Source organism: Camelus bactrianus, chromosome 8 (genome assembly GCF_048773025.1).
Source record: "Camelus bactrianus isolate YW-2024 breed Bactrian camel chromosome 8, ASM4877302v1, whole genome shotgun sequence".
NCBI lineage: Eukaryota > Metazoa > Chordata > Mammalia > Artiodactyla > Camelidae > Camelus > Camelus bactrianus.
Genome location: NC_133546.1, coordinates 70,534,871 through 70,561,510, shown reverse-complemented (window position 1 = coordinate 70,561,510; position 26,640 = coordinate 70,534,871). Strand labels below are relative to the sequence as shown.

At 38.7% G+C, this 26,640-nt stretch overlaps 1 protein-coding gene across 1 annotated transcript in view; it reads left to right on the top strand.

Moving 5' to 3' along the window:
• The window catches only part of EYS (eyes shut homolog), a 1,185,464-nt gene that overhangs the window by 1,032,945 nt on the left and 125,879 nt on the right, over positions 1 to 26,640 (top strand). Inside the window, 2 exon segments of the mRNA XM_010967844.3 lie at positions 10,624 to 10,732; positions 20,097 to 20,317. Coding sequence (XP_010966146.2) covers positions 10,624 to 10,732; positions 20,097 to 20,317 — 330 coding nt within the window.

Below are 26,640 nucleotides of genomic sequence, written 5' to 3'. Positions count from 1 at the left end.
CCTCCCCATCACCTAACAATTTCTCACATGATAGGCATTCATTCATTTGTCTATTGAATGAATAGACCCATTTTAAGTTGCATTTAAGAGTTTACCTGAACACTGATTTCTTTTATGCTTTATTTTCCTACCCAATTTTTTCTTCTATTCCTCAATATTTTGCTTCATATTAAATGGTACCTTAAATCATTTTTGGATTAAGATTACATAAATAAAATTAACATAGATTATGGACTTCAGAAATTATTAAATTTCTTTGTGATCTTGGGCCTCTGAGCCTTGCAATAATTTGGTTTTTTATTCGTATCAGGTAATACGGAACTTCCAAATCATCTGTAACTATCAGTGATTTTTCTCTCCACTTGAGATAAAGTGGATTTTGGTTCTACTTGGAGTGTTTCATATATCATCTTCTGGAAGTTTTCCAAAGTGTTTAGTGTAATTGTTTTTCTTTTCAGAAACAATTCCAGAAATGTGTTGTCTCTATTGTAAGGGTGGGGGAAAAAAAAACATTTATTTCATCATCCTAATCACTTATTCAAGTAAATTCTCCTCAGTCTTTAAATTAGAAGTGCTCTCAAGGAAGGTATTAATAAGAAATAGACTCAAAACAAAGAAGGGCTAATAATTCTTTGAAAAAGTAAGCCTACATTGCAGATATTCATCAATTCCGTTTATTTTATATGGGTTGAATTTCTAAAATTGTACTTGTTTCATTATCTCCAAATTGAACATTTGCTTAAGCTGAGAATTTGACTTGACTTTTCTTCCCATCAGAAGTGTGAAAGCTGGGAAGCCAGGTTTGGCCAAGGTGTGTGAGAAGGACAATTAGAGAGGGAAGTGGCATACAAAACATCTTAGGAAAGTACAAAGAAAAAGTTGTATATAAGAATGAGAAATAGATGTACTTGCCCCCCCGCCCCAAAATTAAATAGGCTAAGGCAAAGGACACTTATACGGTATGCTAGCTGGCAAAGAAACATGAAATGAAAGCATTATTGATCTGAGGCTTTACACTTAGAGTGACTAGACTCGCATTTTTAATAAAAGCTAGAATTCTTAATGAATTAATTGAATTAAACAGAGCATAGTATAAATATTTTAACATTAAACTTTTAAAAATAAATCTCAGTGAAAAAGCACTGCCAGGAACATCACATGCTACAAACAATACTAACCATGTGGAAACTGCAGTATTTAGAAGATAGGAAAACCCCACACTTGTTGTTAACATAACATTTTTACAAGAAAGGATCAGCTGTGACTCACTGTAGCATTTTTAAGACCATGGGACACACATGACCTTTTCCTGAGGAAACTTTTGTCCTTTGCTTCACTTGTAACCGTATGGAAGTGAATGGAAGTTTGTTCAAACTTGGCAAAATCATCTATTTTTCATCAAATTGAGTTTTTTTATATACTATTTCAACTTGGGAAACTAGTCTCTCAAAATTATGTGTGTATGAGAGCTTAAGCGTTGGAGAGAAAAAAATCAAGAATCAATATGCTTATCTCCTGAGTTTTGATTGATTACTCAGTGAATTGAATACAAATATATCCCAAAATTGCTAAAAACAAATAAGCTGGGCCAATAATAAGTATTAGAAAAAAAAGGATAAAATTAAATATTACCTGTCATTTGTAAACTGAATATATGTAGGTTTTAGAAGTAATATTCTTGGAACCCACATTCATTATCAGAGTAAATTGATCCAACCTAGAGCTATAAACTAATAGATTATGAAGAAAGCAGATTTTTCTGCTGAAATTCCAAATGAAATGCCAACAGCAAAGCTGAATTTTGCAGCTTTCAAAATGCCCTTGTCAGCTCTCAGAGGAGAAAAGGTGGAGATAGTAGGTTGATATGATTTGTAGCTTTTATCAATTTTCCAGGCATAAGTACTCCCACCACAGCCAATTTCAAGCTACCAACATGAACTCACTGATGTGGAGTTGGGAAGAGATGCTCAAAATGAGCTCTGGTGAACCACTGCAAGCCTACTCCAGTGTACCAGTGAAGGTTCTTATCATCACGTTCAGACAGGCGAAAGACGGGTGTCAGGTTAAAAAACAGTGACATTTCTGGATGCAAATTTCAATTTGTGTAACTGTAATGTTTATTACACAAATATTTTTACTAGGTAAAGAAAATAAGGGGATTTGGGTCGTCTTCCCTTTTAGAGGAACTACCAGGAAACCGTGAAATCTGTGGAGTATATTGTGGGTCATGTTGCACACGAATTGGCTAGTGTAGTCAGAAGTAAAATTACAGTTCTTGGAGTATCCTGGTATCTCATGACAGCTGACTGGACGGTCCCTCAACGACTGCTCTGGTCAACCAAGGGTAAAAATGAGGCTCCGGCTTCAGTGGTCCTCAAGCATCTTTCTTTACTATCAGTGCTTCACAGGATAATGGCTTGGATTTCTCTATAGTTTATTATTAAGTGCATTTGGGCTGTCTGTCAGTCGGAGGGAAGGTTAAACCAATGACCATCTCATGACTGTCATCCAGAGATGCGAAGTCCTCATGACCACCACGCAGTGTTCCTTGTACAAGCTGTTTGCATGGCCAGCCTGGCCAGCTCCTTGGTGCTCTAAACAGAAAGGGATGTTTGGGAAGCTTTGGTGTGTTTACATTGCTTTTGTTAGGCAAAGGGCATAACGCTCTTGTTTTTGAGCCTGGTATTTCTTTACAGGTTTTTGGGGGAGCTTTTTGGTTTTTGTTTTTGTTTTGTTTTGGTTTTTTTTGGTTTTTGGTTTGTTTGGTTTTTTAAGGAAGAGACAGATTTGTGAAACAAAATGAAAGCACAAGTGTGTTTTGTATTGCATGTATTCTGAGGGGCAGATAATTAGGTCTCTTCATTGATTTCCACTTGGACGAGGTACCAGGGACTGAACCCGGGACCTCTTGCGTGCTAAGCATGCGCTCTACCAATTGAACTATTCCCTTCCCCCAACATGTTTTAACATATAGAGTTGCTGAGCCTCACTGACAACCTCAAGATGTACGGCTGTGTTGATAGGGCTGTATGAAACCATCATACTCTGCAACAGCATCTAAAATTTGCTCACACAGCCATGAAGATAGCGTTAGATACAGGAACCAGTAAGGAAAGCTGTATGTCTCTGGACAGTTTCATCCATATTGCCTGATGTGTAATCTTTTAAACATATTTTCCCATGTTTTCCTGTTGCAAACAGACAGCTAAAACAATCACCCTATCAATTAGATCCTATCTTAGCGTGAATAAGATGCCTTTTAGGGCCTCCGTCTCTGCCATGTACCTCTACTGCCATCTGCTGGTAACAGTACTTCAACTCAGCTATTCTCCAGAGTTCACTGTCAACAATTCAACTCAAACTTTGGGCCGAACATAGAGATTTATAGCTGCCAGCAATTGAGGTTAACCTCTCTCAATTCTAAGTCTAAAGATTTTCTTAAGTGAAAGTCCCAAGTTGGAGCTTAATGTGTCTGTTATCCATTCACTTCAGAATAATCATCGCATTTGGTAGACATTAAGGCTGGTATTGCATGGACATGCTTTGTAGTGGACTGTAGTAGAAATAATTTCTGTACGGGATCAAAGCTTCATTGCAGCATTTCTTCTCCTTTTTTTTTAAGAATTGGTATCAACAAATGACAAGAAATAAAAAAGTCAACATAAAGGTCTTAGAAGAAGTTACAGGACACAGATTTGTGATTCTGTGGATGCAACACTTTTGGCTGTGACTCTAAAATCTTTTACTGAACATTGTCAAATGTGTAAGCTTCAAAGGGATGGATGTCATATTCATGAAAAATGCCCTTGTGTGTGCTACTATAGATGAGAAACTCTTGACCTTAGTATCATCTTTAAAAATGTTAAACACACCACAACATCTTTATCCACTCATCTGTTGATGGACATTTAGGCTGTTTCCATGACTTGGCTATTGTAAATAGTGCTGCTATGAACATTGGGGTGCAGTAACATGGATGTCCCTGGAGAATGTCATTCTAAGTGAAATAAGCCAGAAAGAGAAAGAAAAATATCGTATGACATCACTCATATGTGGAATCTAAAAAGAAGAAGAAGAAGAGGAAGAGGAAAAGGAGACCAATGAACTTAAATATAAAACAGAAACAAACTCATAGACATAGAACACTAACTTGTGGTTGCCAGGAGGGAGAGGGGTGGGAAGGGACAGACTGGGAGTTCAAAATTTGTAGACACTGACAGGTATATGTTGAATAGATGAACAAGTTTATACTGTACAGCACAGGGAAATGTATACAAGATCTTGTGGTAGCTCATGGTGAAAAAGAATGTGAAATGGGAATACATGTATATTCATATACGACTGAAAAATTGTGCTCTACACTGGAAATTGACACAACATTGTAAACTGACGATAACTTAGAAAAAAAATTTTTTTAAATGTTAAATTGAGGATTCTGTTAACTCACATTTTATAAATTGGCGTATTGTATTACAAGCGATTTGATTTTTCAGCACAGTACAAAGACCTTTCAAATGCATCTTTTTTTCTAATTCCATTTTGTTTTAAAGTGCATTTTAAATGTAGTTTTCTCATTTAGTAAAAATTGCCTAATTGAAAAAATAGTCAAAATAGTAAAAAAAAAAAAAAGGGGGGGGTCAAAATTGTTATTAATTTTGAGAGTAATTTAACTGACATCTATGTTGCAAGTTGTCCACATAGAGAACTTGCTTTTGCATTCATTTTTAAAGTCCATTTCAGGTATGTAAAGAAATAAACTTACTGGAAAAGTTAATTCACATCCAAAATTTAAAATCAACAAACTAGCGTCATTGCTGGATAATAACCAAACCTATGGACAAGAAAAAAGAATGTTTATATTTTTCACCTATGAAAGCATTCAGTATTGTCATCAGCTTTACAACATCCCCTAGAAACAGTTGGTCCTATTCGGTTTTGTTATTGTTATATCATAACTTCAAATTGTAGCTACTGCAATTACACATGAGCAATGTTCTGGGAGCCTACAGCACAGCATTACAATAGCCTTTAATTTCATTATGGTTTAAAGCCAGTGATTCATAACTTTCATATTTGAGAAACCAAACACAGGCACCTTGCAAAAGGAACAATTCATATATCCTATTTCCTTGTGCAGGGAAAGCAAACCACCTTACTTATGTGCTTATGAAATATGCCAATGGGGGGAAAATGTGAGACAGATGTACTGAGATGCCTTTAGCAGAAAACAAATCAGAGATGGAAAAAGCCAAAAAATTAATTTAAAGCCTGCAAAAGCATAAAGTCACTTCCAACTGGCTTGTTTAATTTTTCTTTATTGCCTCTCACAGATTAAAGATAACTTTCTATTTACATAGTACTCTTAAGCCAGGGACTTAATTTGATCTTTATTGCTGTTCTGTCATTATAAAAAGAAAGTGGGACTTCTAGTCACAATGACTGTGTACCTTCACACTTTCGACGTACCTTTGTAGTGTCAAGCATGTAGCAGTGATAAAGGACATAAAAAATAGCTAACTGAAAATGAAAAGGCAAGTTCAAAAGCAAGGGTAAATATCTTCCCAAATGAGGAATGAACAAAAACGCAAAACAGTAAAAGACCTAATGCTGCAGGCCTGCAAAGATCCAGATCCAGAAACAAGGTAGCCCCACTTCTCTAGGACAAAGGGAATTAAAATACTTAAGAAAACACATGATGCTGCCAGGCCACACAGCCAGCCCACAGGGACCCAGCCCTACCCACCAACAGGCCTGCAGCGATCGCACAGGCAGGGCCTCACGGACCGATCAGGCAGGGGTCAGCCCGCCTACCAGCATGCCCACAGGAGTCAGCCCCCCGTAAGAAGGGAATATGGAGGCACCCCTATAGCTCTGGTGACCAGAGGGGAGTGTGCTGCTGGGCCCCATCGGATGCCTCCTACATAGAGCCACTTCTCCAAGGTTGGTACCAACCTACCTAATACATAGACATTAACACAGAGAACCGTGCAAAATGAGGAGAGGACTATGTTCCAAACAAAGAGACAAGACAAAAGCTCAGAAGAAGAACTAAACAGTGGAAATAAGCAGTGTACTTGACAGAGAATGAAAGGTAATGATCATAAAGATGCTCGCTGAACTTCAGAGAAAATTGGCTGAGCACAATGAGAATTTTAACAAAGAGCCAAGCAGAGCTAAAGGGTACAATAACTGATAGAAAAATACACTAGAAGGACTCAGCAATAAATTAGATAACATAGAGGAACAAATCGGCAAGCAGGAAGGCAGAGCAGTGAAAGCCACTCAAGCTGAGCAGGAAAGAAGAAACAAGAATTTTTAAAAATGAAAATGGTTTAAGAGACCTCTGAGACAACATTAAACATACTAACATTTGCATTAAGAGGTCCTAGAAGGAGAAAGGAGGAAGAAAGAGATGAAGAATATATTTGAAGAAACAATCACTGAGGATTTCCTTAACTTGGGAAAGGAAATAGACAACCAGGTCCAGAAAGCACAGAGAGCCCCAAACAGGGTGAACTCATAGATGTCCACATTAACACACAACACAATTAAAATGACAAAAATTAAAGATAAAAAGAAAATCTTAAAAGCAACAAGAGAAAAACAACTAGTTATGTACAAGGAGACTCCCATGGACTATCAGCTGACTTTTTAGCAGATACTTTGTAGACCAGAAAATTTAGCACCATAGAGAGATTTTTAACAAAAGAAGGAGAAAGAAGAAAAAGAAATTTACAACCAAGAATACTCTACCTGGCAAGGTTATCATTCAGATTTGAAAAAGTAGTTTTACAGGCAAGCAAAAATTTTAAAAGTTCAGCATCACTAAACCAACCTTACAAGAAATATTCAAGGGAACTTATCTAAGCAGAAAACAAAAAGCAACAACTAGAAATATAAAAATATGAAAGAAAAAAAATCTCACTGGTAAAGGCAAACATACAGTAAAAGTAGTGGATCAACTACACACAAAGCTAGTTGGAAGGTTGAAAGACCAAAGAAAGAAAATAATCTGTGCCCAAAAGAAGAAATACAGATGGTCAAGAGGCAGATGAAAAGATGCTCCATATCACTAGTTCAGAGAAATACAAATCAAAACTATAATGAAGTATCACCACACAGAATGGCCATCATCAAAAAGTCCACAAAAGATAAATGCTGGAAAAGGTGTGGAGAAAAGGGAACCCTCCTACACTGCTGGTGGGAATGAAAATTGGTACAGCCACTATGGAGAACAGTATGGAGGTTTCTTAAAAAACTAAAAATGGTTACCATATGATCCAGCAATCCCACTCCTGGACATATATCCAGAAGAGATGAAAACTCTAATTCAAAAAGATACAATCACCCCAGTGTTCACAGCAGCACTATTTACAACAGCCAAATGTAAGCAACCTAAATATCCATTAACAGATAAATGAATAAATGGAATATTACTCAGCCATAAAAAAGAATGAAATAATGCCATTTACAGCAATATGGATGGACCTAGCGATTATCATACTACTTGAAATAAGTCAGCCAGAGAAAGACAAATATCACTTGATATCACTTATATGTGGAATCTAAAAAAAAAAAAGTGATTCAAATGAACTTATTTACAAAACAGAAACAGATACACAGACATAGAAAACAAACTTATGGTTACCAAAAGGGGAAGGTGGGGAAGGTTAAATTAGGAGTTTGGGGTTAACAGACCACACTGCTATATATAAAACAGATAAACAACAAGGATCTACTGTAGAGCACAGGGAACTATATTCAATATCTTCTAATAACCTGTAGTGGAAAAGAATCTGAAAAGGGATATGTATATGTATAACTAAATCACTTTGCTTTACACCTGAAACATTGTAAATCAACCATAATTCAATTTTTTTTAAAGGTGAACTAAAAAAAAAGAAAAATACTGTATGTTCAATGTCCAAAATTTTAAAAATACAAATAAGCAAAAGGGATCAATTGAAAAACCATTTTCATTCCCAGTATGCAGAGATAACCACAATTAATGTCAGTGAAAGTAGCTCTGGCACTACCTCTATGTGCATTTTTATAAAAATGATATATCGTCCAAATTCTCTTCATCTCTTTTTCTATTTTATACAAATATCTTTCCAAGCCATTAATTATTATTCTGCAACTACTATTGAAAAGCTGGATAACATTCGATTACATAAAAGTTCTTGATTTAATTACCAGTTCATTCTCCATTATTCACATTTTTCCATCTCTCCCCTTGGTTTTGGATACTCTGAACTTCCAATTTGAGTAAGATCTTCTAAAGATTTTAAAATAAATTGTCTTCTCCATATCAGACTGTTTCTACCAAATTGTGTCACATACCTAAAGATTATCAATCTAAAGAACAAGAATGTTAAGGACACTGAAAAAAAATGTCTGTTTCATCAAATTTTAATTTCTAAAACAATGCAACCTGAGTGTTTGATTTTTAATTCCGTTACAAGCGATATTAGTAAGAGTAGATGAACATGTCATCTTGGCTGTGTAATTTATTTTCATAAAAATCTCTTTAGAGATCCCTGTCTCGTCAGCAAATAATTGCTTTAACTTTGGATTTTAATATTAGCACTGAATGATTTATGTACATTAAATAATGTGATTCTCACTAACCATTAATGAGCTAAGAATGCTTATCTCCCTTCTGTGGATGATCACACTTCAGGGAAGAAAGGTTAAGTGGTTTGCCTAAGATCACTCAGCCAGTCAATGGATTATCTCAAAATATAATTCTTGAGTCTTTTAATCATTACACTCAGCTAGCCTCAGCAATACTTGAGAGGCAAAATGGATATGCACTTAGACTTTTCCTCAAATGATTTATGTGGCATAATGTCTAATTTGTTTATAGAGAACTTTTTGTTTCTTAGGACATAATTTGATTTGTAAGCAAACATGAGACATTATAAAAACAAGCCTGATAAGAATCTATATGTGGAAAAATCCCTGGTTGAATTAGAGCATCAGTTTCCAAAATACATAGATGAGGCAGACGGTAGAATCAGCAGAAGAAAGACAGGAGGTCACTGAAAGCAAATCGAGTGGAGTGGCTTCCTTCTGCAGGGCTGCGGTTCAGGGTTAGCTTTTAACGAGCTCTGAAGGAAGCGGTAAGAGGTCTTATTATTTCTCAACAAGGACGTGTGCATCCCTGAGAGCTACACCCCCATCTCCAGTATAAAGCATCCACAGAGGCCCATGTTAACTATGATGGCAAATGTGTACCACATGTCCCTACAGTGTAAACTTCACACAATGGGACACTCTAGAGGTTATTTCTAGAATGTAAGAATTTTGAGCAATGATTGAATGAGAATTAGAAGTGACCTTGGTAAACTGGAGCAGAGGCCAAAAAAAAGTAACAGAATCGCATATTGACAGGACCGTATCAGATTTGTGTTTCTAGGTAAGTGGGAAGAGGAGACCGACCTGCAAGACAGCTGTCCCTTTTGGAGCAGGAAGGAGAAGGGAGCTCTGGTTTGTTTCTTCCATCCAACTTAGATTCCAGAATTAATTTTAAGAAAAAAATATTGGTAAATGATTTAACAAAGATTGTTTAATGAAACTGACATTTTGTTTAAAAAATAGAATTACCAACTGAACCCAGTTTGGCAGGAACTTCCTTGCTTTTAGCACCAAAAAGCCCCCATGTCCTGGAACACCTCTGAGCCCTGAGGCAGATGGTCAAAATTAAGAAATAAAAATTAGGTGTGCTTATTGTCCAAAATTTAGAAAATACAATAAGCAAAAATGTGCGTTAAAATGATTCCTATTTCAGTATGCAGAGATAGCCACTCTTGGTATTAGTGAATGTATTTCTAATATCTGGAACAGACTTTACAACAATGCAAGTTACTGTTATGACAGATGGCAAGTGACAGGGTAATATCATTGGAATTGTCTTTTCAAATTCTATTTTAAAAGTATGCCAGGTACTTCGGTATGTGTACCTTTTCATCTGATTGCATAATGCAATAAACTCTGGTAAATTTTCAATTGTGTATTGACCATTTCTGCTCTCCATCCTACAAATTCCCTTAACCTTCTACTCTCCGTTATCTCCGAGACACAGGACTAGCTGGTACATTGGCAGCTTGCCTTCTGAGTTCTGATAACTGTATCGCAGTGTAATCTCACTGCTCCGGGGCATGCAGTCATTCATTTCTTATTCCATTTCCATCTCCCCGTAGGCCAGGAAGGGAAGCCTCCACCTAGGGAGTTTAGCATCATTTAACATTGATGTCGCTTGTCCAACCATCGCCGACCTGAGTGAGACCGTATGTCAGCCGTAGTTAGCACCTCAAATGTATCAACACCTACTGATAGCATAGAGCTCTTTTTGTTTTATGTGAGCTCTTTTTAACTTTCTGAAAGCATTTCAAGTCCTTATTTGAAGACAGGGGGAGAGAAAGAAAATAAAAGGCAGAGTTAGGAAAGAAATAAATCTTTATCTATCCTAAAATGTTCAGACTTGTTTAAGACAATATTTTAGGATCATTGTGATCCAGAGAGTACCTCTCTTGTCGAAGTACTCATCATCCACATGCGAAGTTGCCCTGTTCTTGCCAATAACACATACAATAATGGCCCCTTCTGTTTTATTTCTAGCTACACGATGCCTGTTGGCAGCCCTGGGGTTGCCTGTATGATTGAAATGAGTGCAGACAGAAAACCTCCAATAAGGAAGGAAGACACAGAGATACCTCACGTCTCCCCGGTAGGTATGCAAATAGGCAGTTTCAAACATTACTGAGTGTGCCCTCAATATTTCAAAGTATTTTTAAGTTACTAAGCATTAACCATATTTCTTTAGAGAACAGATTCCTTATAAAAGCTCTCAATGAAAAACCAGAATATTCATCTCTGATACTTTTGGTATAATTAAAACATATTTAATACTGCCTTTGACTATAAAAGTTTTATTAAATTTAAAAAGAAATTGATTTTCCTCTCATATTTTGCATAATATTTTATGCTTAATTTAAAAAAAAAAGCTCAGGAATGGGAAAAGATTAACAAGATACAAAACAATGCTTAAACACTTAACATTTTTATAGCCTATGGCAGTACTTATGTTGTGCTCTTGTGTTGTTCTCAGTTTTTCAATTTACATTGGCCAGGAAATTTTTCTTAGAAACACTGAATGAAAAGAGGATGTCTGTCCCTCCAGAGATAAGGCAATTTGCTAAATTCTTTTCATTTTAATGATGTGGTTGGTTACGTGCTTCTTAGTATGGCTTTACAGCAATACATTTACGATAAAGAATTTCTGGTTCATTTGATCATCGTGGAGAGTTAATTTGTATAATTAAAATTCTCCAAAGTGCTAATTTCAGTACACATTAAAGCTGGCAACGTGTAGTACCCTAATGAATTGGAAATTTCCTTTTATTTTCATTTTTTCTATGTAGTCCCCTGTTGAGTGTATACACGCATCCAAAAGTAACACATAGCAATGTCTAACATTTATATAAGCACATTACATTTTCCAAATTATGGCTGTATATGTGCTCATCTGATCTTCACAAGAACCCTCGAAAGTAAGAAAGATTATCCTTTGCACAAGTCTGAAGAAACTGAGGATCAGATGTCCAAAATTTCACAGTGAAGAGGAAATAGACTTGATCTCAGGTCTTCTGAGTCCCAACCATTTTTTGTTCCCTCACAATACACTTTACAGCTCTTTATTTGCTGCTGTGGCAGATTCACAGCTGTCAAGTAGGATTGTCATGGTAGGCATAAAATTGGTTTTTGTGTTTTAAAAATCATGCTAGTGCCCAAGACGACCAAATATTTAGATTTACGACATAGAATATTCAAATGGTGGAAAATATATGAAACACTCATAGTTTGGTGAAAAATCCAACGTAAAGCAGCCAGTATGGTTTTATCTTTATTAATTCCTTGTTTTCATCCATTTTTTATAGTGAAAACTTCATATTTTCTTATGAATAACACATAACATGCTACTAACACAAACACTAGCGAATCACATCTTTAACACATAGAATTCAACAAGTGCTCGAAAAATGTCATTTTGTTGTTGAAGATGATAAATAGGTGTGACAAATCAGTCAACCTTTAGGCTGACTGAACGAATGCCCCCAAATAATACTCATCGTCACACAGGGACTAGAATTCTTGATTTAAATTGAATTTGGATAGTTTTAGAGTGGTAAACAGAGAATGCACTTGGGCTCTCTAAAGCTGGTTGTCTTTATGTTCATCCTGGCTCAAGTGCTCCAAAGTCTGAGGGGATCACTGCTGCCTTCAAACGTGGGTTAACCCCAAAGTCTTCCCCCCAGTGGTGAGCTTCTCAGACTAGACCCCAGTCCCGGACTTGTCCCTAACAGCCTCCAGGGCCACTTCCCACTATTGTGAATTACACCTTTTGCTACTCCCTTTTCCTCTGTTATGACGGTGGGAGGACGTATTTGATTTTTGCTATTGAGTTGTACAAGATCCTTATGTATTTTGGATATTAACTCCTTGTCAGATATATGGTTTACAGATGTTTTCTCCCCATCTGTAGGTTGCCTTTTTATTTCACTGACTGTCTCCTTTGTTGTGCAGAGGATTTTTAGTTTGGTGTAGCCCCACGTGTCTATTTGTGCTTTGGTGTCATATTTAAGATGTTATTTCCAAAACTAATGTTGTAAAGTTTTTCTTCTATGTTTTCTTCTCCAAGTTGTAAAGTTTCAGGTCTTATGTTTAAGTCTTAATCAATTTTGAGCTTATTTTGGTGTAGAGTGTAAGGTCCAACTTCTGCTTCTGCATGTGGATATTGAGTTTTCCCAAAAACTTTTGTTAAAGAGACTATCATTTTCCCCATTGCATAGTTGTGGCACCCTTCTCAAGGATCATTTGATTGTATAAGCATGAGTTTATTTCTGGGTTCTCTGTTCTGTTCCATATGTCTAGCGGTATTCCAGTGCCATACTGTTTTGATTATTGTAGTTTTTAAATATGCTTTGAAGCCAGGAAGTGTGATGTCTCCAGCTTTGTTTTTCTAGGTTGCAGATTTTTCTCATTCAGGTCTTTGAATATATCTTGCCACTCCCTTCTGGCCAGCAGTGTTTGTGTAGAGAAATCAGCTTAAAGCCTTGTGGGGGTTCCTTTGTAACTCTTTGTTTTTCTCTTTATTCATAGTCTCTTATTTCCTTCAGTACTTTCATCGCCCCCTTTTTGAAGTCATGATCTAGTAGACTGTCGAGGTCTATCTTACTGCTTGTTCTTTCAAGGGACGTCTCTTGTTCCTTTAATTAGGAGTGGTTCCTCTGCTTCTTCATTTTACTTCTATTTCTCTGGCTTTATGGATTTAGGAGTATCAGTTATCTCCTGTGGTCTTGAAGGGCTGTTTTTTGGTTTATTTGTTTTTATTTAAAGTAGGAGCATTCCTGTGCAGACAGTGTGCGTCTAATAGTTTTGTTGAGAAGACTGTTCTTAGTACGGATGGTTTCCAGGTCTTTCTTCCATGTGTGTTGACTGTTATCCCTTTGATTAGGGGTGTGGTTGGTGTTGTGATGATCAGAGCCTGCCCTGGTTGTTGCTGTTGAGTGGGGTCTCCATTTTTGTTCTGCAATTGTCACAGCCTTGACAGGGGGCTGGGTCTGCTCCCGTGTTGGTGGAACAGAGGCTGCTCGACCTGTTTCTGAGCTGTGCTCTGTGGTAGGCAGGGTTGGAACACTTCAGCTTAGAAGAGTCTCACTGAGTGTACCTCTGCAGGAGATGTCTCCTGGGAGGTACCCTCCATGGTGCTGTCTATCACTTGTTATGCAGACTTACAGACTACTCTTTGCTGATGCTGCCTTTTCCCCATCTTAGCTGCAGGAATGTCAGCCATCTGCTCTGGTGTCCCCTAGGTTCTGGCCCACAGGAACCACCAGCTCAGATTTGCCGATGTCAGGTGCTAGGACTCGCCGTAGTGAGCATGTAGTCACACACCTGAATCCATGGTTCACCACAGGGTCAACAGAGACCCTAGCCCTGCCTCCACATATGGTATGGTATGCCAGCCTTTTGTACATACCCGTACTTGCCCCTGCCACGTGCCAGATCTCCACTCACTGACTGTTCATCCCAGAGGTGCAGGTTCACAAAGCACCAGCAGAGCAAATCCACCCTCTCTGCCTAGGGCTGTAAACAAATCTCAGTCCACCTGTGAAGTTGCAAGGTGCCTGGTTATGGATTCAGCTGTCAACCCTCCTCTGAGTAGCAAGGATGGTTTTGACTGACCCTCACCTCTCTTCTTGTGAGAAAACACCAACAATGGAGCCAAGTGGAGAAAGTGGCTATGATGTGGCTGTGCTGTGCCCCTCCCCTCAATGCACACCAGCAGTGATGCTTTTTTATGGGGGTCCCAAGCTGTTCTGTTCCACACATCACCCCCAGCCAGAGCTCACACTGCCTTGCAGCCCCCTGAGATTACCTCTGTGGGCAGTGGGCCCCAGCCTTCCCCCCAGGCTCATCATCTATCTCCAGCAACCAGTCTGGGCTTGTCCCTGTGGGCTCGGGTCTAGGGCTGGGGATCACAGGGACCCTCCATGCCAGTTTCTCTTAGTTCTGTCTGCCAAGCAGCTGCCACTTTCTCCTCCAAGCCTCAGAGACTCAGCTTCTGTCTTGGCTGACCTCCCACCTGGAGAGACGGCATCCCAGAATGAGGGTGCCTTTCTTCCTCTGCTGCTCCCTCTCTGCAGGTCCAGTCCCACACCAATTGTTTTTTTTTTTTCTTTTGTTTTCTTTTTTCCTCTTATCAGATTTTGTGAGAATCCTCCTGTATTTCAAAGTGACAGACACTCTTCCCTAGTTCAGTGGGTGTTCTGTGTGATTGAATGGGTTAATAGATATAATTCTCGGTGTATTTGTGGGAGAGGGCGAGCTGTGGGTCTCCCTACTCCACCATCTTGGCTTGAAACTTAGAGCATCTTTAAGACAGTTATTTTGTTTCTGTTTTAGTTTTGTTTTGTTTTCATCAGTAATTCATACACCTCCATTTTCTTAAAGTTGGTCTTGGAGACGTATTTTGTTTCTTTGATTGGGCTGCTTTTCTGTTTCTTCCTGTGCATTGTAACTTTGTGATGGGACCCACATATTTGAAAAAAATAGTCGTTTCTTCCATTCCATACGGACTGATTTTGTATGGGAAGGGAGGTCTTTTGCTAGTCATCCCAGCTAGAGATTTGGAGAACCTCTCAGACCTTTTCTGTGGAGCTGTCTTCTCTGGACTTATGTTTGTAAATTCCCTGTTATAGAAATTTTCAGGGTTTTTTATTTTTCAATCACACATAATCTTTTGCTCCCTCTGGTATGTATCTGCATAACCTCAGGTTCTCTGGAGCTGAGCCACAAGCCACCCAGTTCTCTTTTGTTCTCAGTAGCCTCAAAGTTTCTAGAGCATGTAGGTCATGTCAGAGCTCTCAAGTCAGGCAAAATAAAAACCAGTCCCTCAGGGATCCCCCTGAAAGGCCAGAATGTTGAAAGCATGGTCCATGCTTCTCTCCCTTTCCACCCCGCCCCAGTCCCAGGAGGAGGCCACCATGCTGCATCAGGGGTCCTCTGAAGCAGCAGCATGCTGTTCGGCTCTTTGGTTTTCAGTGACCCTCCACCCCCAGGCACCTAGAGTACAGTCATCCTTTGCCGTTTGTATGGGATTGGTTCCGGGACCCCACACAGATACCAATATCCGTGTGCACTCAAGGCCCTTATAAAAAATGGTGTAGTATTTGCGTAGATCTAATGTACATCCTCCTATATATTTTAAATCATCTCTGGATTACTTATAACATCTAATGTAGTGCAAATGCTATGTAAGTAGCTATAAATGCAACATAAATGCTATGTAAATAGTCACTGGCATGGAACAAATTCATTTTGCATTTTGGAACTTTCTGGAATTTTTTTCTGATTCTTTTTGATCCATAGTTGATTAACTCTACAGATTCAGAACCCACGGACACAGAGAAATGACTATATGCTAGGTCCTATCTGTGACTCAAGACAGAGGAGACAGGAAACTCATTTCTCAAGCAGCCCCCTCAAAATCATTATTCTGAATGCACACTCCATTCACAGGGAGAAGTCCGGAGTTGGGGAGGGTGTTTTGCCCACTCTTTCCCACTGACCTGGGGGGATGTCTATGGTGAATGACTGTGTGCTAGTCCAGACCTTCACCTTTACTCTCAGTGACCCCCAAACTCACACCCTTTCCTATCAGCACTTTGATTCAGTCAAGATAGGACCTAGTCTCTTGGGCAGCACCCTAAAAAGCCTGCACATTGGACATGTTTTAGACTTCCGTTTCTCTCCCAGAGAGAAACTAGGAGCTGGAAGTTTCATCGTGCCTCACTGAGTCTAGGCGAGAGCTATGGTGAGTGAGTTTCAAAGACGATCCTACCAGCCTCAGTGCAGCAAGTGCGCCCTCGCCTGGATACAAGTGCCTCGTAACTGAATCGATGCATTTCTCACAAAGGGACTTGGTCTGTGTATTGTTGCTGAATCAGTGTCTCCACGGAGGAAGGAGTTTCTGGAGCTTCCTCTTCTGCCATCTTGCTGACCTGTATGATGCTGTTTTCTAACTATTCAATTTTTATGCTTATTTGCCCAGATTACATTTAATTCTCATACAGTCAAGAACCATCCTACATCTTTCTTCTGTGTTTCCATTTCCCTATATCATTTGCTCATAGGGCAGCAAATCAATTCATTGATTGCTTCACTAAAGTTCAGTTCTTCCTTCAACAAACTGAGGAGATATTATTTTTAGAAAATTCCATAGCTTAGTAAGCCTTACTAATCAAAGATTTAACTGTGAAGTATGGGACCAAGGAAGATTTTACTGATATCTATTAAATTCTTAAAAACTCTTTGTGTGAGCTACTAAATATTAATCTTAGAAGAAATTCAAGAACTTCATGTAAGCAATGCCCTATACCCTGTGCCATATATATTAAATAAAGAGAGCTATATTAGAATTAAAGCCGCATTAATATTCTTTCTTGGATGGTATCCAGTGAGACCTCACATATGCTGAAGCTGGCAAAAGGTCAAGGTTCTACCAGCATAAAGTAAGAAAGAGGCCTAAAAGACGAGTAGAACCTGAGGAAAAGCGGGTTGAGTTTCATGGATCAGGTCACTTGTAACAAACTTGTATTAAACCTCCTGTTTGCAAAGCACTGCTGTAGACTGTGAGAGCATCTCAAGAGGGCCATGCTGAGGCCCTGCCCCAAAAAGGGGTACAAATTAATGTAGAAGAAACTGCATGCTCATAGATTATCATGCTATAGGGGGTAGAGAGAAGGAGGGGGAGAGAGGGGTCTTTTAACTCTAAAGGGATGGCGAATCTAGATAAATACTAATCCTGCCTTTCAATCCCCTTTCATTTAATGTCTCTAAACAGTTTTTAAGAATTTAAGACAAACCGCATGCGAAAAATTTCTTTAAGAAATTCTTCCAAACACTTTACTCAGCATCCCTTATCCACCTTTATTGCAAGACTTAATGTTTCTGGTTTTGAATTTATCAGCAAACACTTTAGATACCATTAAAAACAAAACTTTGGAACAACATAAATGAAACTCCGTTCATTCCAATTTTAAATCATCATAATCTTGGAGAAAGAGTAGTCTGCTCCAATAGTTAACCTTCAGGAAAGAGTACATTTGGAGTTAACTTCCCCCTTTTAAAATGTTTTATTTATTCATTATTATTTTATTTAATTATTTTTATTTGGGAAGGGGGGTAATTAGGTTTATTTATTTTTAGTGGAGGTACTGGGGATTGAACCCAGGACCTCCTGCATGCTAAGCATGCGCTCTACCACTTGAGCTGTACCTTCCCCCCTACCTTCCCATTAACATAGTCATTTAACTTCAGAAAGATTTGAAGCTGTAAAACAAAACTATACATTGGATCAAGATATCATTACAGAAGTATATGTAGTATTCCAATATCTAAATTTAAATTAAAACAGAACAACAACAGCAAAAAGAAAAGATAAAGCAGCTTCTTATCTGCCTTTACCACTCCCCAGCCCTGAGATTTTAAAAATGTCTTCCCTTTTGTCTATCTTCTGATTTTATTCTTTCATATCATAAAAGAGCTACTGTATTCTTCTTTTAAAGGGAAGCTTCGGAAGGAAATGGAAAGTTCATTTCGCTCTCATCGGATGTGGAGCCTTTCTCCCTCCGTCACCATTCATATTTTTCATTATCTTTACGATCCCTCCTTGATTGTCCACGTCTGTTCTCTGTGGTTTTATCTTGTAAGATCATATCTTGATGTCAGACTCTATTCTCCATAGTCTGATTCACAAGGAGTTATTAGAAAAGACTTATTTAAAGACCTGTCTCCTCAGAAGTGATTATACACACAAAAGCAGCTCTTGGGTAATTGAGAGTCTGGGGATAGAGGAAGTCAACCGTCTTAATGGTTATCTATGTGCAGTCAGTGGTGGCTGCCTTTTTAGACATTTCAGGATTCCAACTAAGCTTGGGCCTCAGAACAAAAAACAAAATGGGGAGCCATCTACCTCCACTGTTTAGGTGTTTTTAATGATCTAATAAATCATAGATAGCTCTGTAGACTTCCCCTCAGATCTGCCTACAATTGACAGAAGAGGAGGAGATTTTTTCCACCCTCTGTCAGTTTTGTGCCAAAACAGCACACTTGTCAAAGTAGTAAGAGGTTTGCTGGTCCACGTGTGTGAGCCATACACCAAAATGTCAGAGGTCGTCCGTAAGAGGAAGGTCATGACTTTGGATCCACTGAGTCTGTAGCTTCATGATGGATCCCAGATTGCATTAGCAGTGAGTCACTTATCTTAGCTGATAAAAGGGCCCTGCTAAGAGTTTCTTAGCGTAATTAATCTAAATATGAGAAAGAATATGAAAACAGACATAATCCAACTGCATGAGGGTTCTGCCCATACACCTTGAAACCTCCATCCACTATACCCAAAGACAGCTGTCCTCTGGATGACTATATATCTGAATCCTATAGGAAGTATTCAGAAAAAAATAAGGAATGCCCTTAAGGGCAGAGCCTGAGTCACTGAAAAAGAACAGGAGCTCCAATAATAGGGTTAGTTTGAGCTATCATGGGTCATGGAGATGCTTTGGTGTTCCTAGAATTGAACATGCTTCTGGTCTCTAAAGGCATGTTTGCATCAAACCAGCACATGTTAATATAAATATTAAGTGATATGACTGAGCATCTCCCATTCTCTCCCCCACAACCCCACTAAGAATCCTAACTTAATTATTTTTCTCTAGCTTTTGGATTCTTACAATGATGCTTTTCCATATTAAAGTATCTGTACTATCAATTTAAATGCTTTTCAGACACCAGCTTGGAGTGGGTGAATGTGTTTGGGGGATAAGGATGTCAGAGATGTAAACTGCGTAAATGCTGCTATGTCTGTCTGTCATTTGCTCAACAGTCTTGAAGATCAAGTCTCATTACCTGTCCATCTAGACTTCAACTGCAGCTCATAAATCCCTATTGAGGGGAGTTGCATTTTATATGCATCTAAATGATGGAGTTCAATTTTTATATGTTGCTGAGGGGAGAGAAAGGTGAGACCAAGTGGCAGTTTACATTGTGCAAATGATCTTATCTCTCTGGTCAATGAGTATAAGCTCTATTTTCAAATAAGGTCACATTCTGAGGAACTAGGGGGTGAGGACTTTAACGTATGAATTTAGGGGAACAAAATTCAGTCCCTAACAATAGTTAATTAACAAGGCTTCACTTGCCTTATCAGTCATTATTTGGTAATGTTTACATTAAAATGCAAACCCTGAGTTCCAAAATACATGTTAAAGTAATCAATCCGCAAGTTTTGGTGAATATCCTATTTTATAGGTAAATGTTATTAGATATTGTGAGAGATACAAAAGAAATACTTTCCTAAAGTAACTTATCCCACCACCTACTAGTGATGACAAAAGTAAGCATCAGGTGCAACCTGTTTTATGCAGAAAAACCCATCAACACATGCAATTACACAACAAGACATTCTAGGTCTTTCCCAGATAATCTGACAACACCTTATAAGGTTTTTTTTGTGTGGCTTTTTCCTAAAGGTGTATTTTGAAAAAATATTCCTTGGCCATATCCCCACAAATGTTGAGATCCATAAGAATGCAGGCCCCGTTTATGGATTCAAGGGCTGCATTCAAGAGCTTCAGGTAAACAACAGAGAGTTCTTCATCATCGACGAAGCTCTACGTGGGAAGAACATTGAGAACTGCCACGTCCTTGGCTGTACTCACCATCTGTGTCGCAACAATGGCACCTGCGTCAGGTATGTGGTAGCCTCCTGATCTCCAGCCTGGGTTGCATGAATCCAGATTCTTAAAACAACAAAACCAGCAGCAGTGTTGCCTGAGTGACAGAAAAAGAAAGGTCTGGAACTTCCAAGTTTTTGTATGCATCACCTAGATGATAATGTTTGCTCAGAGAAATTTATATATTGTGGCTCTAATATCAAGAAATTCCTAGCCTCTGAAACTACTGGCTGACTAGACCCGATTTTGGCAATTTTAAATGGATCCAGGTGTAATTTAATGACGGTGTTAGGCTCTTTGAAAATATGAATGAGAGATTATTATTTGCTGATAATGAATTTGTTGCATTAATTTTATTTTTTCTTTTTGCTTCATCTTAAAAATAAATCTACTTAGATCTCTAAGATTAGAGATGGAGAAAGAAGACCTATATCCATTTCTTCTTTTTATTTGCAATCTTCACTTCAGGGAAGAAAAATCTTCTATAGACTTTTTTTTTCCTCCTTGAAGTAAAGAGTCATCCTTCTTATAAGCTTAAGAAGATCTTAATTAAAATTACTTTCTTTTCCACTAACATGTCTTAAATGGATTGACCCTATGGGAAACTCATTTGGGCAGTGTAGAAAGTATTCCCCAATTTCTTCAGTCCTCTGAGAAATCTTTATTTCAGGGCTACAAATAACGAGAGAGTGGAAGCAAAAACATATGCAGATTATAATCATTCCAGTCAAGGAAAAAATGACAAAATCTCACAGGAAATATCTTAATTAATTCACCTCAGTGTTGCTAAGGGGCAAGCTATCAATTAGTTAATGACTCTCGAAAAGTGAACATCTATGTGCATCACGTAAGAAAGAGAAAAATTCTATTAAAAAAGGAGAATAGGAAACGGTAGGCAGAGGTGGTCTTGAAAGTAGTCACTCGCATAGAAAAAGAAAAAAGAGAGGGGGAGAGAATGAAATGGCAAAGACGAGGGCAGAGGAACGGACAGTTATGATGATGTCAGGGTGACGTACTTATCAGACAGCCGCAAACTGACCACAATAAACTTGAAGAAAACGCATAGTGGGGAAGGAAGAGTTCAGCTCTTACAGTGTCTAAAACCTTTGCTTCTGATTAACTGTGTCTAAGTGTGTGACTTCAGTTACGCATTTGTAAATAACAAGCTGTCTCATATAGGGAAAGTATAGCAGATAAAGTTTTAGAAGATTTTATGAGTGAATTTTACCTGGCCATGGTCACTTGTCTAAAGGAAATAAAATCAAGGCTTAAGTAATTAAGTAATAAGTATTCTGTTTTATAATAAATCCATTAATAGCAATTATTTTTAAAATTATAATAATGTAAAAATTATCCAGCAGGGCAACCTTCAGAGCCCTGCAGGGAAAAAAAAATGCATTTTTGGCTAATTAAGGAAAATAAAAACAGGAAAAAAAGCTTCTTATACTGACTTTCTAATGCCTGAGGCATTTGTGTCATTTAACCTAAATAAATATTGTCACTGAGGTTTTACCACTGATAGACTCACAGAAGTGACAAGAACCATGTTTTCTCCCTTCCTGTGTGTGGTGACTAGACTCTGTCATGGTCCCTGGGATTCCAGTCCTGGTGTCCACGCCTTTGCAGAGTGCCCTCTCCTTAGTGCATTCAGGACCTGTTACTTGCCTTTAACCAACAGAATAACCAATACAACAGGGTGAGGAGATGTCACTTCCATGATTAGATCACCTAGGATTGTGAGCTGCCTCTTGCAAGGAGACTTGTTCTCCTGCTGGCTTTGGTAAAGTGGGAAGTGACATGAGGATGGTCCATGTGACAAGGCATGGAGAGTGGCTTCCTCCAGCCAGCAATCAGAGAGGAGTGGAGGCTGGCCTCTGACTGACAGCCAGCTGCTATTGACGTCCTCAGTTCTAAAACCGCAAGAACTAAATTTCACCAACAGTCTCATAAGTTGGGGAGCAGGTCTTTTCCCAGCAGAACGTTGAGATGAGACCCCAACCTGACCAACACCCTGATGGAGCTTGTGACGTCTTATTACACAGCGGGCCCAGTGAGGCCTTCCCAAACTCTTCCCTCAGGGCAACAATGAGATAATAAGTGTGTGTTAAGCTGCTGATTTTGTGGTAATTTTGCTATGCAGCAACAGAAAACAAAAACGCTCTAATTTTCTATGTAAGCATCTGACATCACCCACTTGGAGAAGCAGGTAAAAGTTAGTTTTACTTTGGAACATTAGCTGTCTGAGCTAATTGTAAGCTAGGTATGTGTTAAATAAAATAAACCTCTTATTTACACAAACGAAAAGAACCTCGCATTACTCCCAGTCTTGGTTACTGAATATGTGCTTGAAAATGAAAGATGATCGTCCTAGCAGCATAGTTACAAGCAGTCCTAGGTTGACTTATACATACATATACACATTCTCTTGTATGTCACCCAGCATGCATTGCCTGAGGACCAGCTAAGAGCCAAGGAGTCTGTGAAATAAAGGCGTGCATTCAAGACCCCACCCTGCACATGGGGGTTTTCACTCTAGTGTGGAAGTTTATCAACTCTTCAGGTCTCGGGGTAAATCTTCCCACAAAGATGTCTCTCTCTTCTGTCATACACATCATGCTGGCCTTCCATATGCATTTCTCAGTCTTCCAAATGCTCAACCTCTACTCCAGGGAAATTCACTCAAGTGTCAACGGACTTTGGCGAGCACTATTTAAGGTCTTCCAGATCTGTATGTGCTTTTCTATTGTGAATCAAATGGAGACTTAGCAGCCGTGCACCCAACAAATGAAATACTGCTTCCTGTCCTATGAGCAACATGATTGCTAACTTGATCGCCAGTGCCAAACTCCCATAAACCACCCTTTGCATCACTATATACAGGGCATGCTGATCTGTGGCAACTATGACGTCGCCCCAGCATCTCCCCATGCCCGCCAACACCATAATACACTGGAGTTGGTCAATTTGCAAACAACGATAACAAAAATAGACTTGTCAGAAGGCTCATAAGAACAGCCCCTAGGAAGTCAAAAGTTTAATACAAAAAGAGCACAGACAACTATAAATCCAGAGGAATGATCATCAGAATGAGATTGCTGTTTCACTCTTCTCTGGTGGGTCTAAAACACCAAAACTCAGCCTATGACAGAGCAGTAACCCGAAGGAGAACCAGAATATGTACTGAGGGGGAACTCTGTGAGGCCATGAGCAGCTTCAGTCTGTTGAGAAGAACACGGATCAAAAAAATAGGTCCCTAAGAACCCCTGCCAAGACCAACGCCCTGCCCCCAGCAGATGCAAACCCACACTTGGAATACAATGAGCGCTGTGAAGTTTTCCAACCAAGGAACTAAGAGAAATTCTGCTACTGAGCCCCATTCTTGCTCAGAAAAAATGGGTCTGAACTGGCCTAATGTCTTTGGAAACTCACTTCTCATCTATGTTGCTGGCCAGAGCCAAAGGTTCCTTGCCTCTCTGCTGCCACATCACAACATGCATCTCTCCAAGATCTTCCAAACTCCCAACGCTTTTCACCCATTGGGTCTGTCCATGCCATCTGCCTTGATCCCACTCCTGCCTCCAGCCAGGCAGACTTCTAAGCTCCCCTCCTCTTTCCTCCTACTTTCAAAGAAGGGGAGACTAGATCCAAGATAGCTTTCAACATAGCAGTTCAATTTAAATAAGCTATATTAATATTCAACATTTCTGGGTCCAAAGGGAATGGATGAAGTGAACTGATGGAATTCTTTTTATGTCTGTGAGTTTTATTATTTTATTTTCAATATAATAGATCATCTATGTTCAGGGTAAAAGAGTCATTATTACAAAGACAGGAAGAAAGGTCTTGCACCTTTTTGCTTTCTTGTCTCAAGATATAAAAACACTAATATTCTAAGACTATAGCATGTGTACATGAGGTTTTCACTTGAAAATGGAAATAATACTTTCTCATCACAGTTTATGTTCTTCTAATCCATGGAATCTCATCTAAAGTTTGGGGAATGCCTCTTAACGATGGAGAAATGTTTCAGTCTACACACACACACACACACACACAACACACACACACACACAAAACACACACACACACAACACACACACTCATTCACATACACACACCCCGAGCATTCTAATCTGTCTTCTGGGAACACAAGTCCACTTTTCCCAACATGTAAAGAATGATGGTGGTTTAACAAGAAATAGCCCAAAAAGAAGCATCCTGTACACAAGGGTAGAATGGTAAGTGAACAGAGGTTCGGTACACTTTAGGGTTCATAAACAAAACATTTTTTATAAACAAAACATATTTAGAGACAAAATCTTCATTAACTTTAGCAGTTTGGTTGACGTAATTTCCCGTTATTAAATGCTGTCCTTACATTGTCCATGGAAGCGATCTGCTTACAAGAAGACAGATTTCATGTTGAAAAGTGTTAAGAGGAGTAACACTTCAGCAGCTTTCCTGAGCAAATGTCATTCTGCTTGGAGCACCATCAAATGTTTCTGGACAGTATCCAGTCTTTTTTCATTTTGTTATAAATCTGTGCTAGAATTTTCAAACCCCTGTGGTTGCTCATCTCAGAGAAATCCAAATTGCATGTAGCGAAATTCAGTTTAGAAAAGTGATACAGAAGGGTGTTTCTGAGTATTCAGACCGCTATGGACTTCGAACAGGCTGCTTCCAAAAGGGCACGGGAAGGTTAGCAAATTAAACGGATAATATTTAATCACTTTCTCCTTTCTGTGCCAGCTGTTTTAAAATAGGCTAAACAATAATTAAAAAGGAGCACCAGGTTTGAGTATATACCGTAGACAAATGCACTAAGAACTCATGTCACTGACATTGTGGTGAGACATGAATTTTAAGACTTAGTTTTAATTTTACCAGGAGCTAAACTAAGCTAAGGAATGGGTTTTACCACTTGTTAAAAGTCAATCATTCCTGTGAGTGAATACAGGAGAAGGTGCTTTGCACTCCTCTGACTGTTCTCATAGCTTTTATTCATGACTAACCAGGGCTACGCTTCACGCGCTAGGACAGGGGTCAGCACGCTGTTTTTGCAAAGGGCCAGATAGCAAATATTTTAGACTCTGCATCGCAACTATACATCCTGTTACTGTAACATCAAAGCAGCCATTGACAATATATGAATGAACGGACGTGGCCATCTTCCAATAAAACATTTTTATAAAAATAGGTGTCTGGCAAAATTTGGCCCATAGTTTGCAGATCACTGCCCTCAGTCAACAGATGTGTAAAATAGTTTTAGTCAATTAATTGACTAGGGAAGTCCACCTCAATTTAATTTTTCTGTTGTTTAATGCAATGTTTTATGTATGTATGTATGTATGTATGTATGTATGTATTTATTTATTTATACACATACACACACATAAAGACATTATAAAATATTGGCTCAGTTAATTATGGAGGCTGAGAAGCCTACTGTCTGCCACCTGCAAGCTGGAGATCCAACACTGGTGTGTAGATTCCAGTCCGAGTCTGAAGGCTTGAGAACCCGGGGTGCTAGTAACAGATCAGTGTCACAGCCCCACAGTCAGGCAGAGAGCAAATTTAACCTTCCTCCACTTTTGTTCCATTCAGACCCTCAGCGGATGGATGTGACCCGTCCATTGGGAAGGGCCACATGCTTTACTCAGTCTACTGATTCAAATAGGAGTGTCTTCTGTCACAGACACACTCAGAAATAATGTTTAGCCAGTTATCTGGGCATCTGGTGGACCAGTCAAGTTGACGCATAAAATTAGCTGTAACAGAAATCTCAAAAATATATATATATTATACACATACATATATATATATATAATATATATAAATTTCTAACGTTAGGGAATTTTCTTTGCCCTCCATGTCCAGGGTGAATAGCAGTAAAAGCTGATTTCTTCCTTTTTTTTTTTTTCTTTCAGTCCATTTTCTCTAAAATTATCTCATTTCATAGACATTTTTTTCGACATTGTCAGGTTAAAAGAAGTCATTTTTCATGATTTTTGAGGTATTTAGTTTCTAAATCATGTAGCCCTTCAAAATGAGGCAGGAGCCATATATTGAACTTGAAATTGCAATAGTAACAACTACTACAGAATACAAAGAATGAGGGTATTACATCACAACTTTTCTGTCTGTTCTGTAATGAGTGGCCACACCCTACAAAATGTTTACCTGTCTTCACTGCCATTTCACCACTGTGAAATGTAGCTAGGCAACACCTGCTGAGGTCTTTTAGTTAATACTCTGTATCCCAGCCAGACTGCCCCGTAATCTAGCTCAGCAGTCTACCCAAGTCTTCTAAATATCGATAGGAAAATCTGCCTATTTCAGA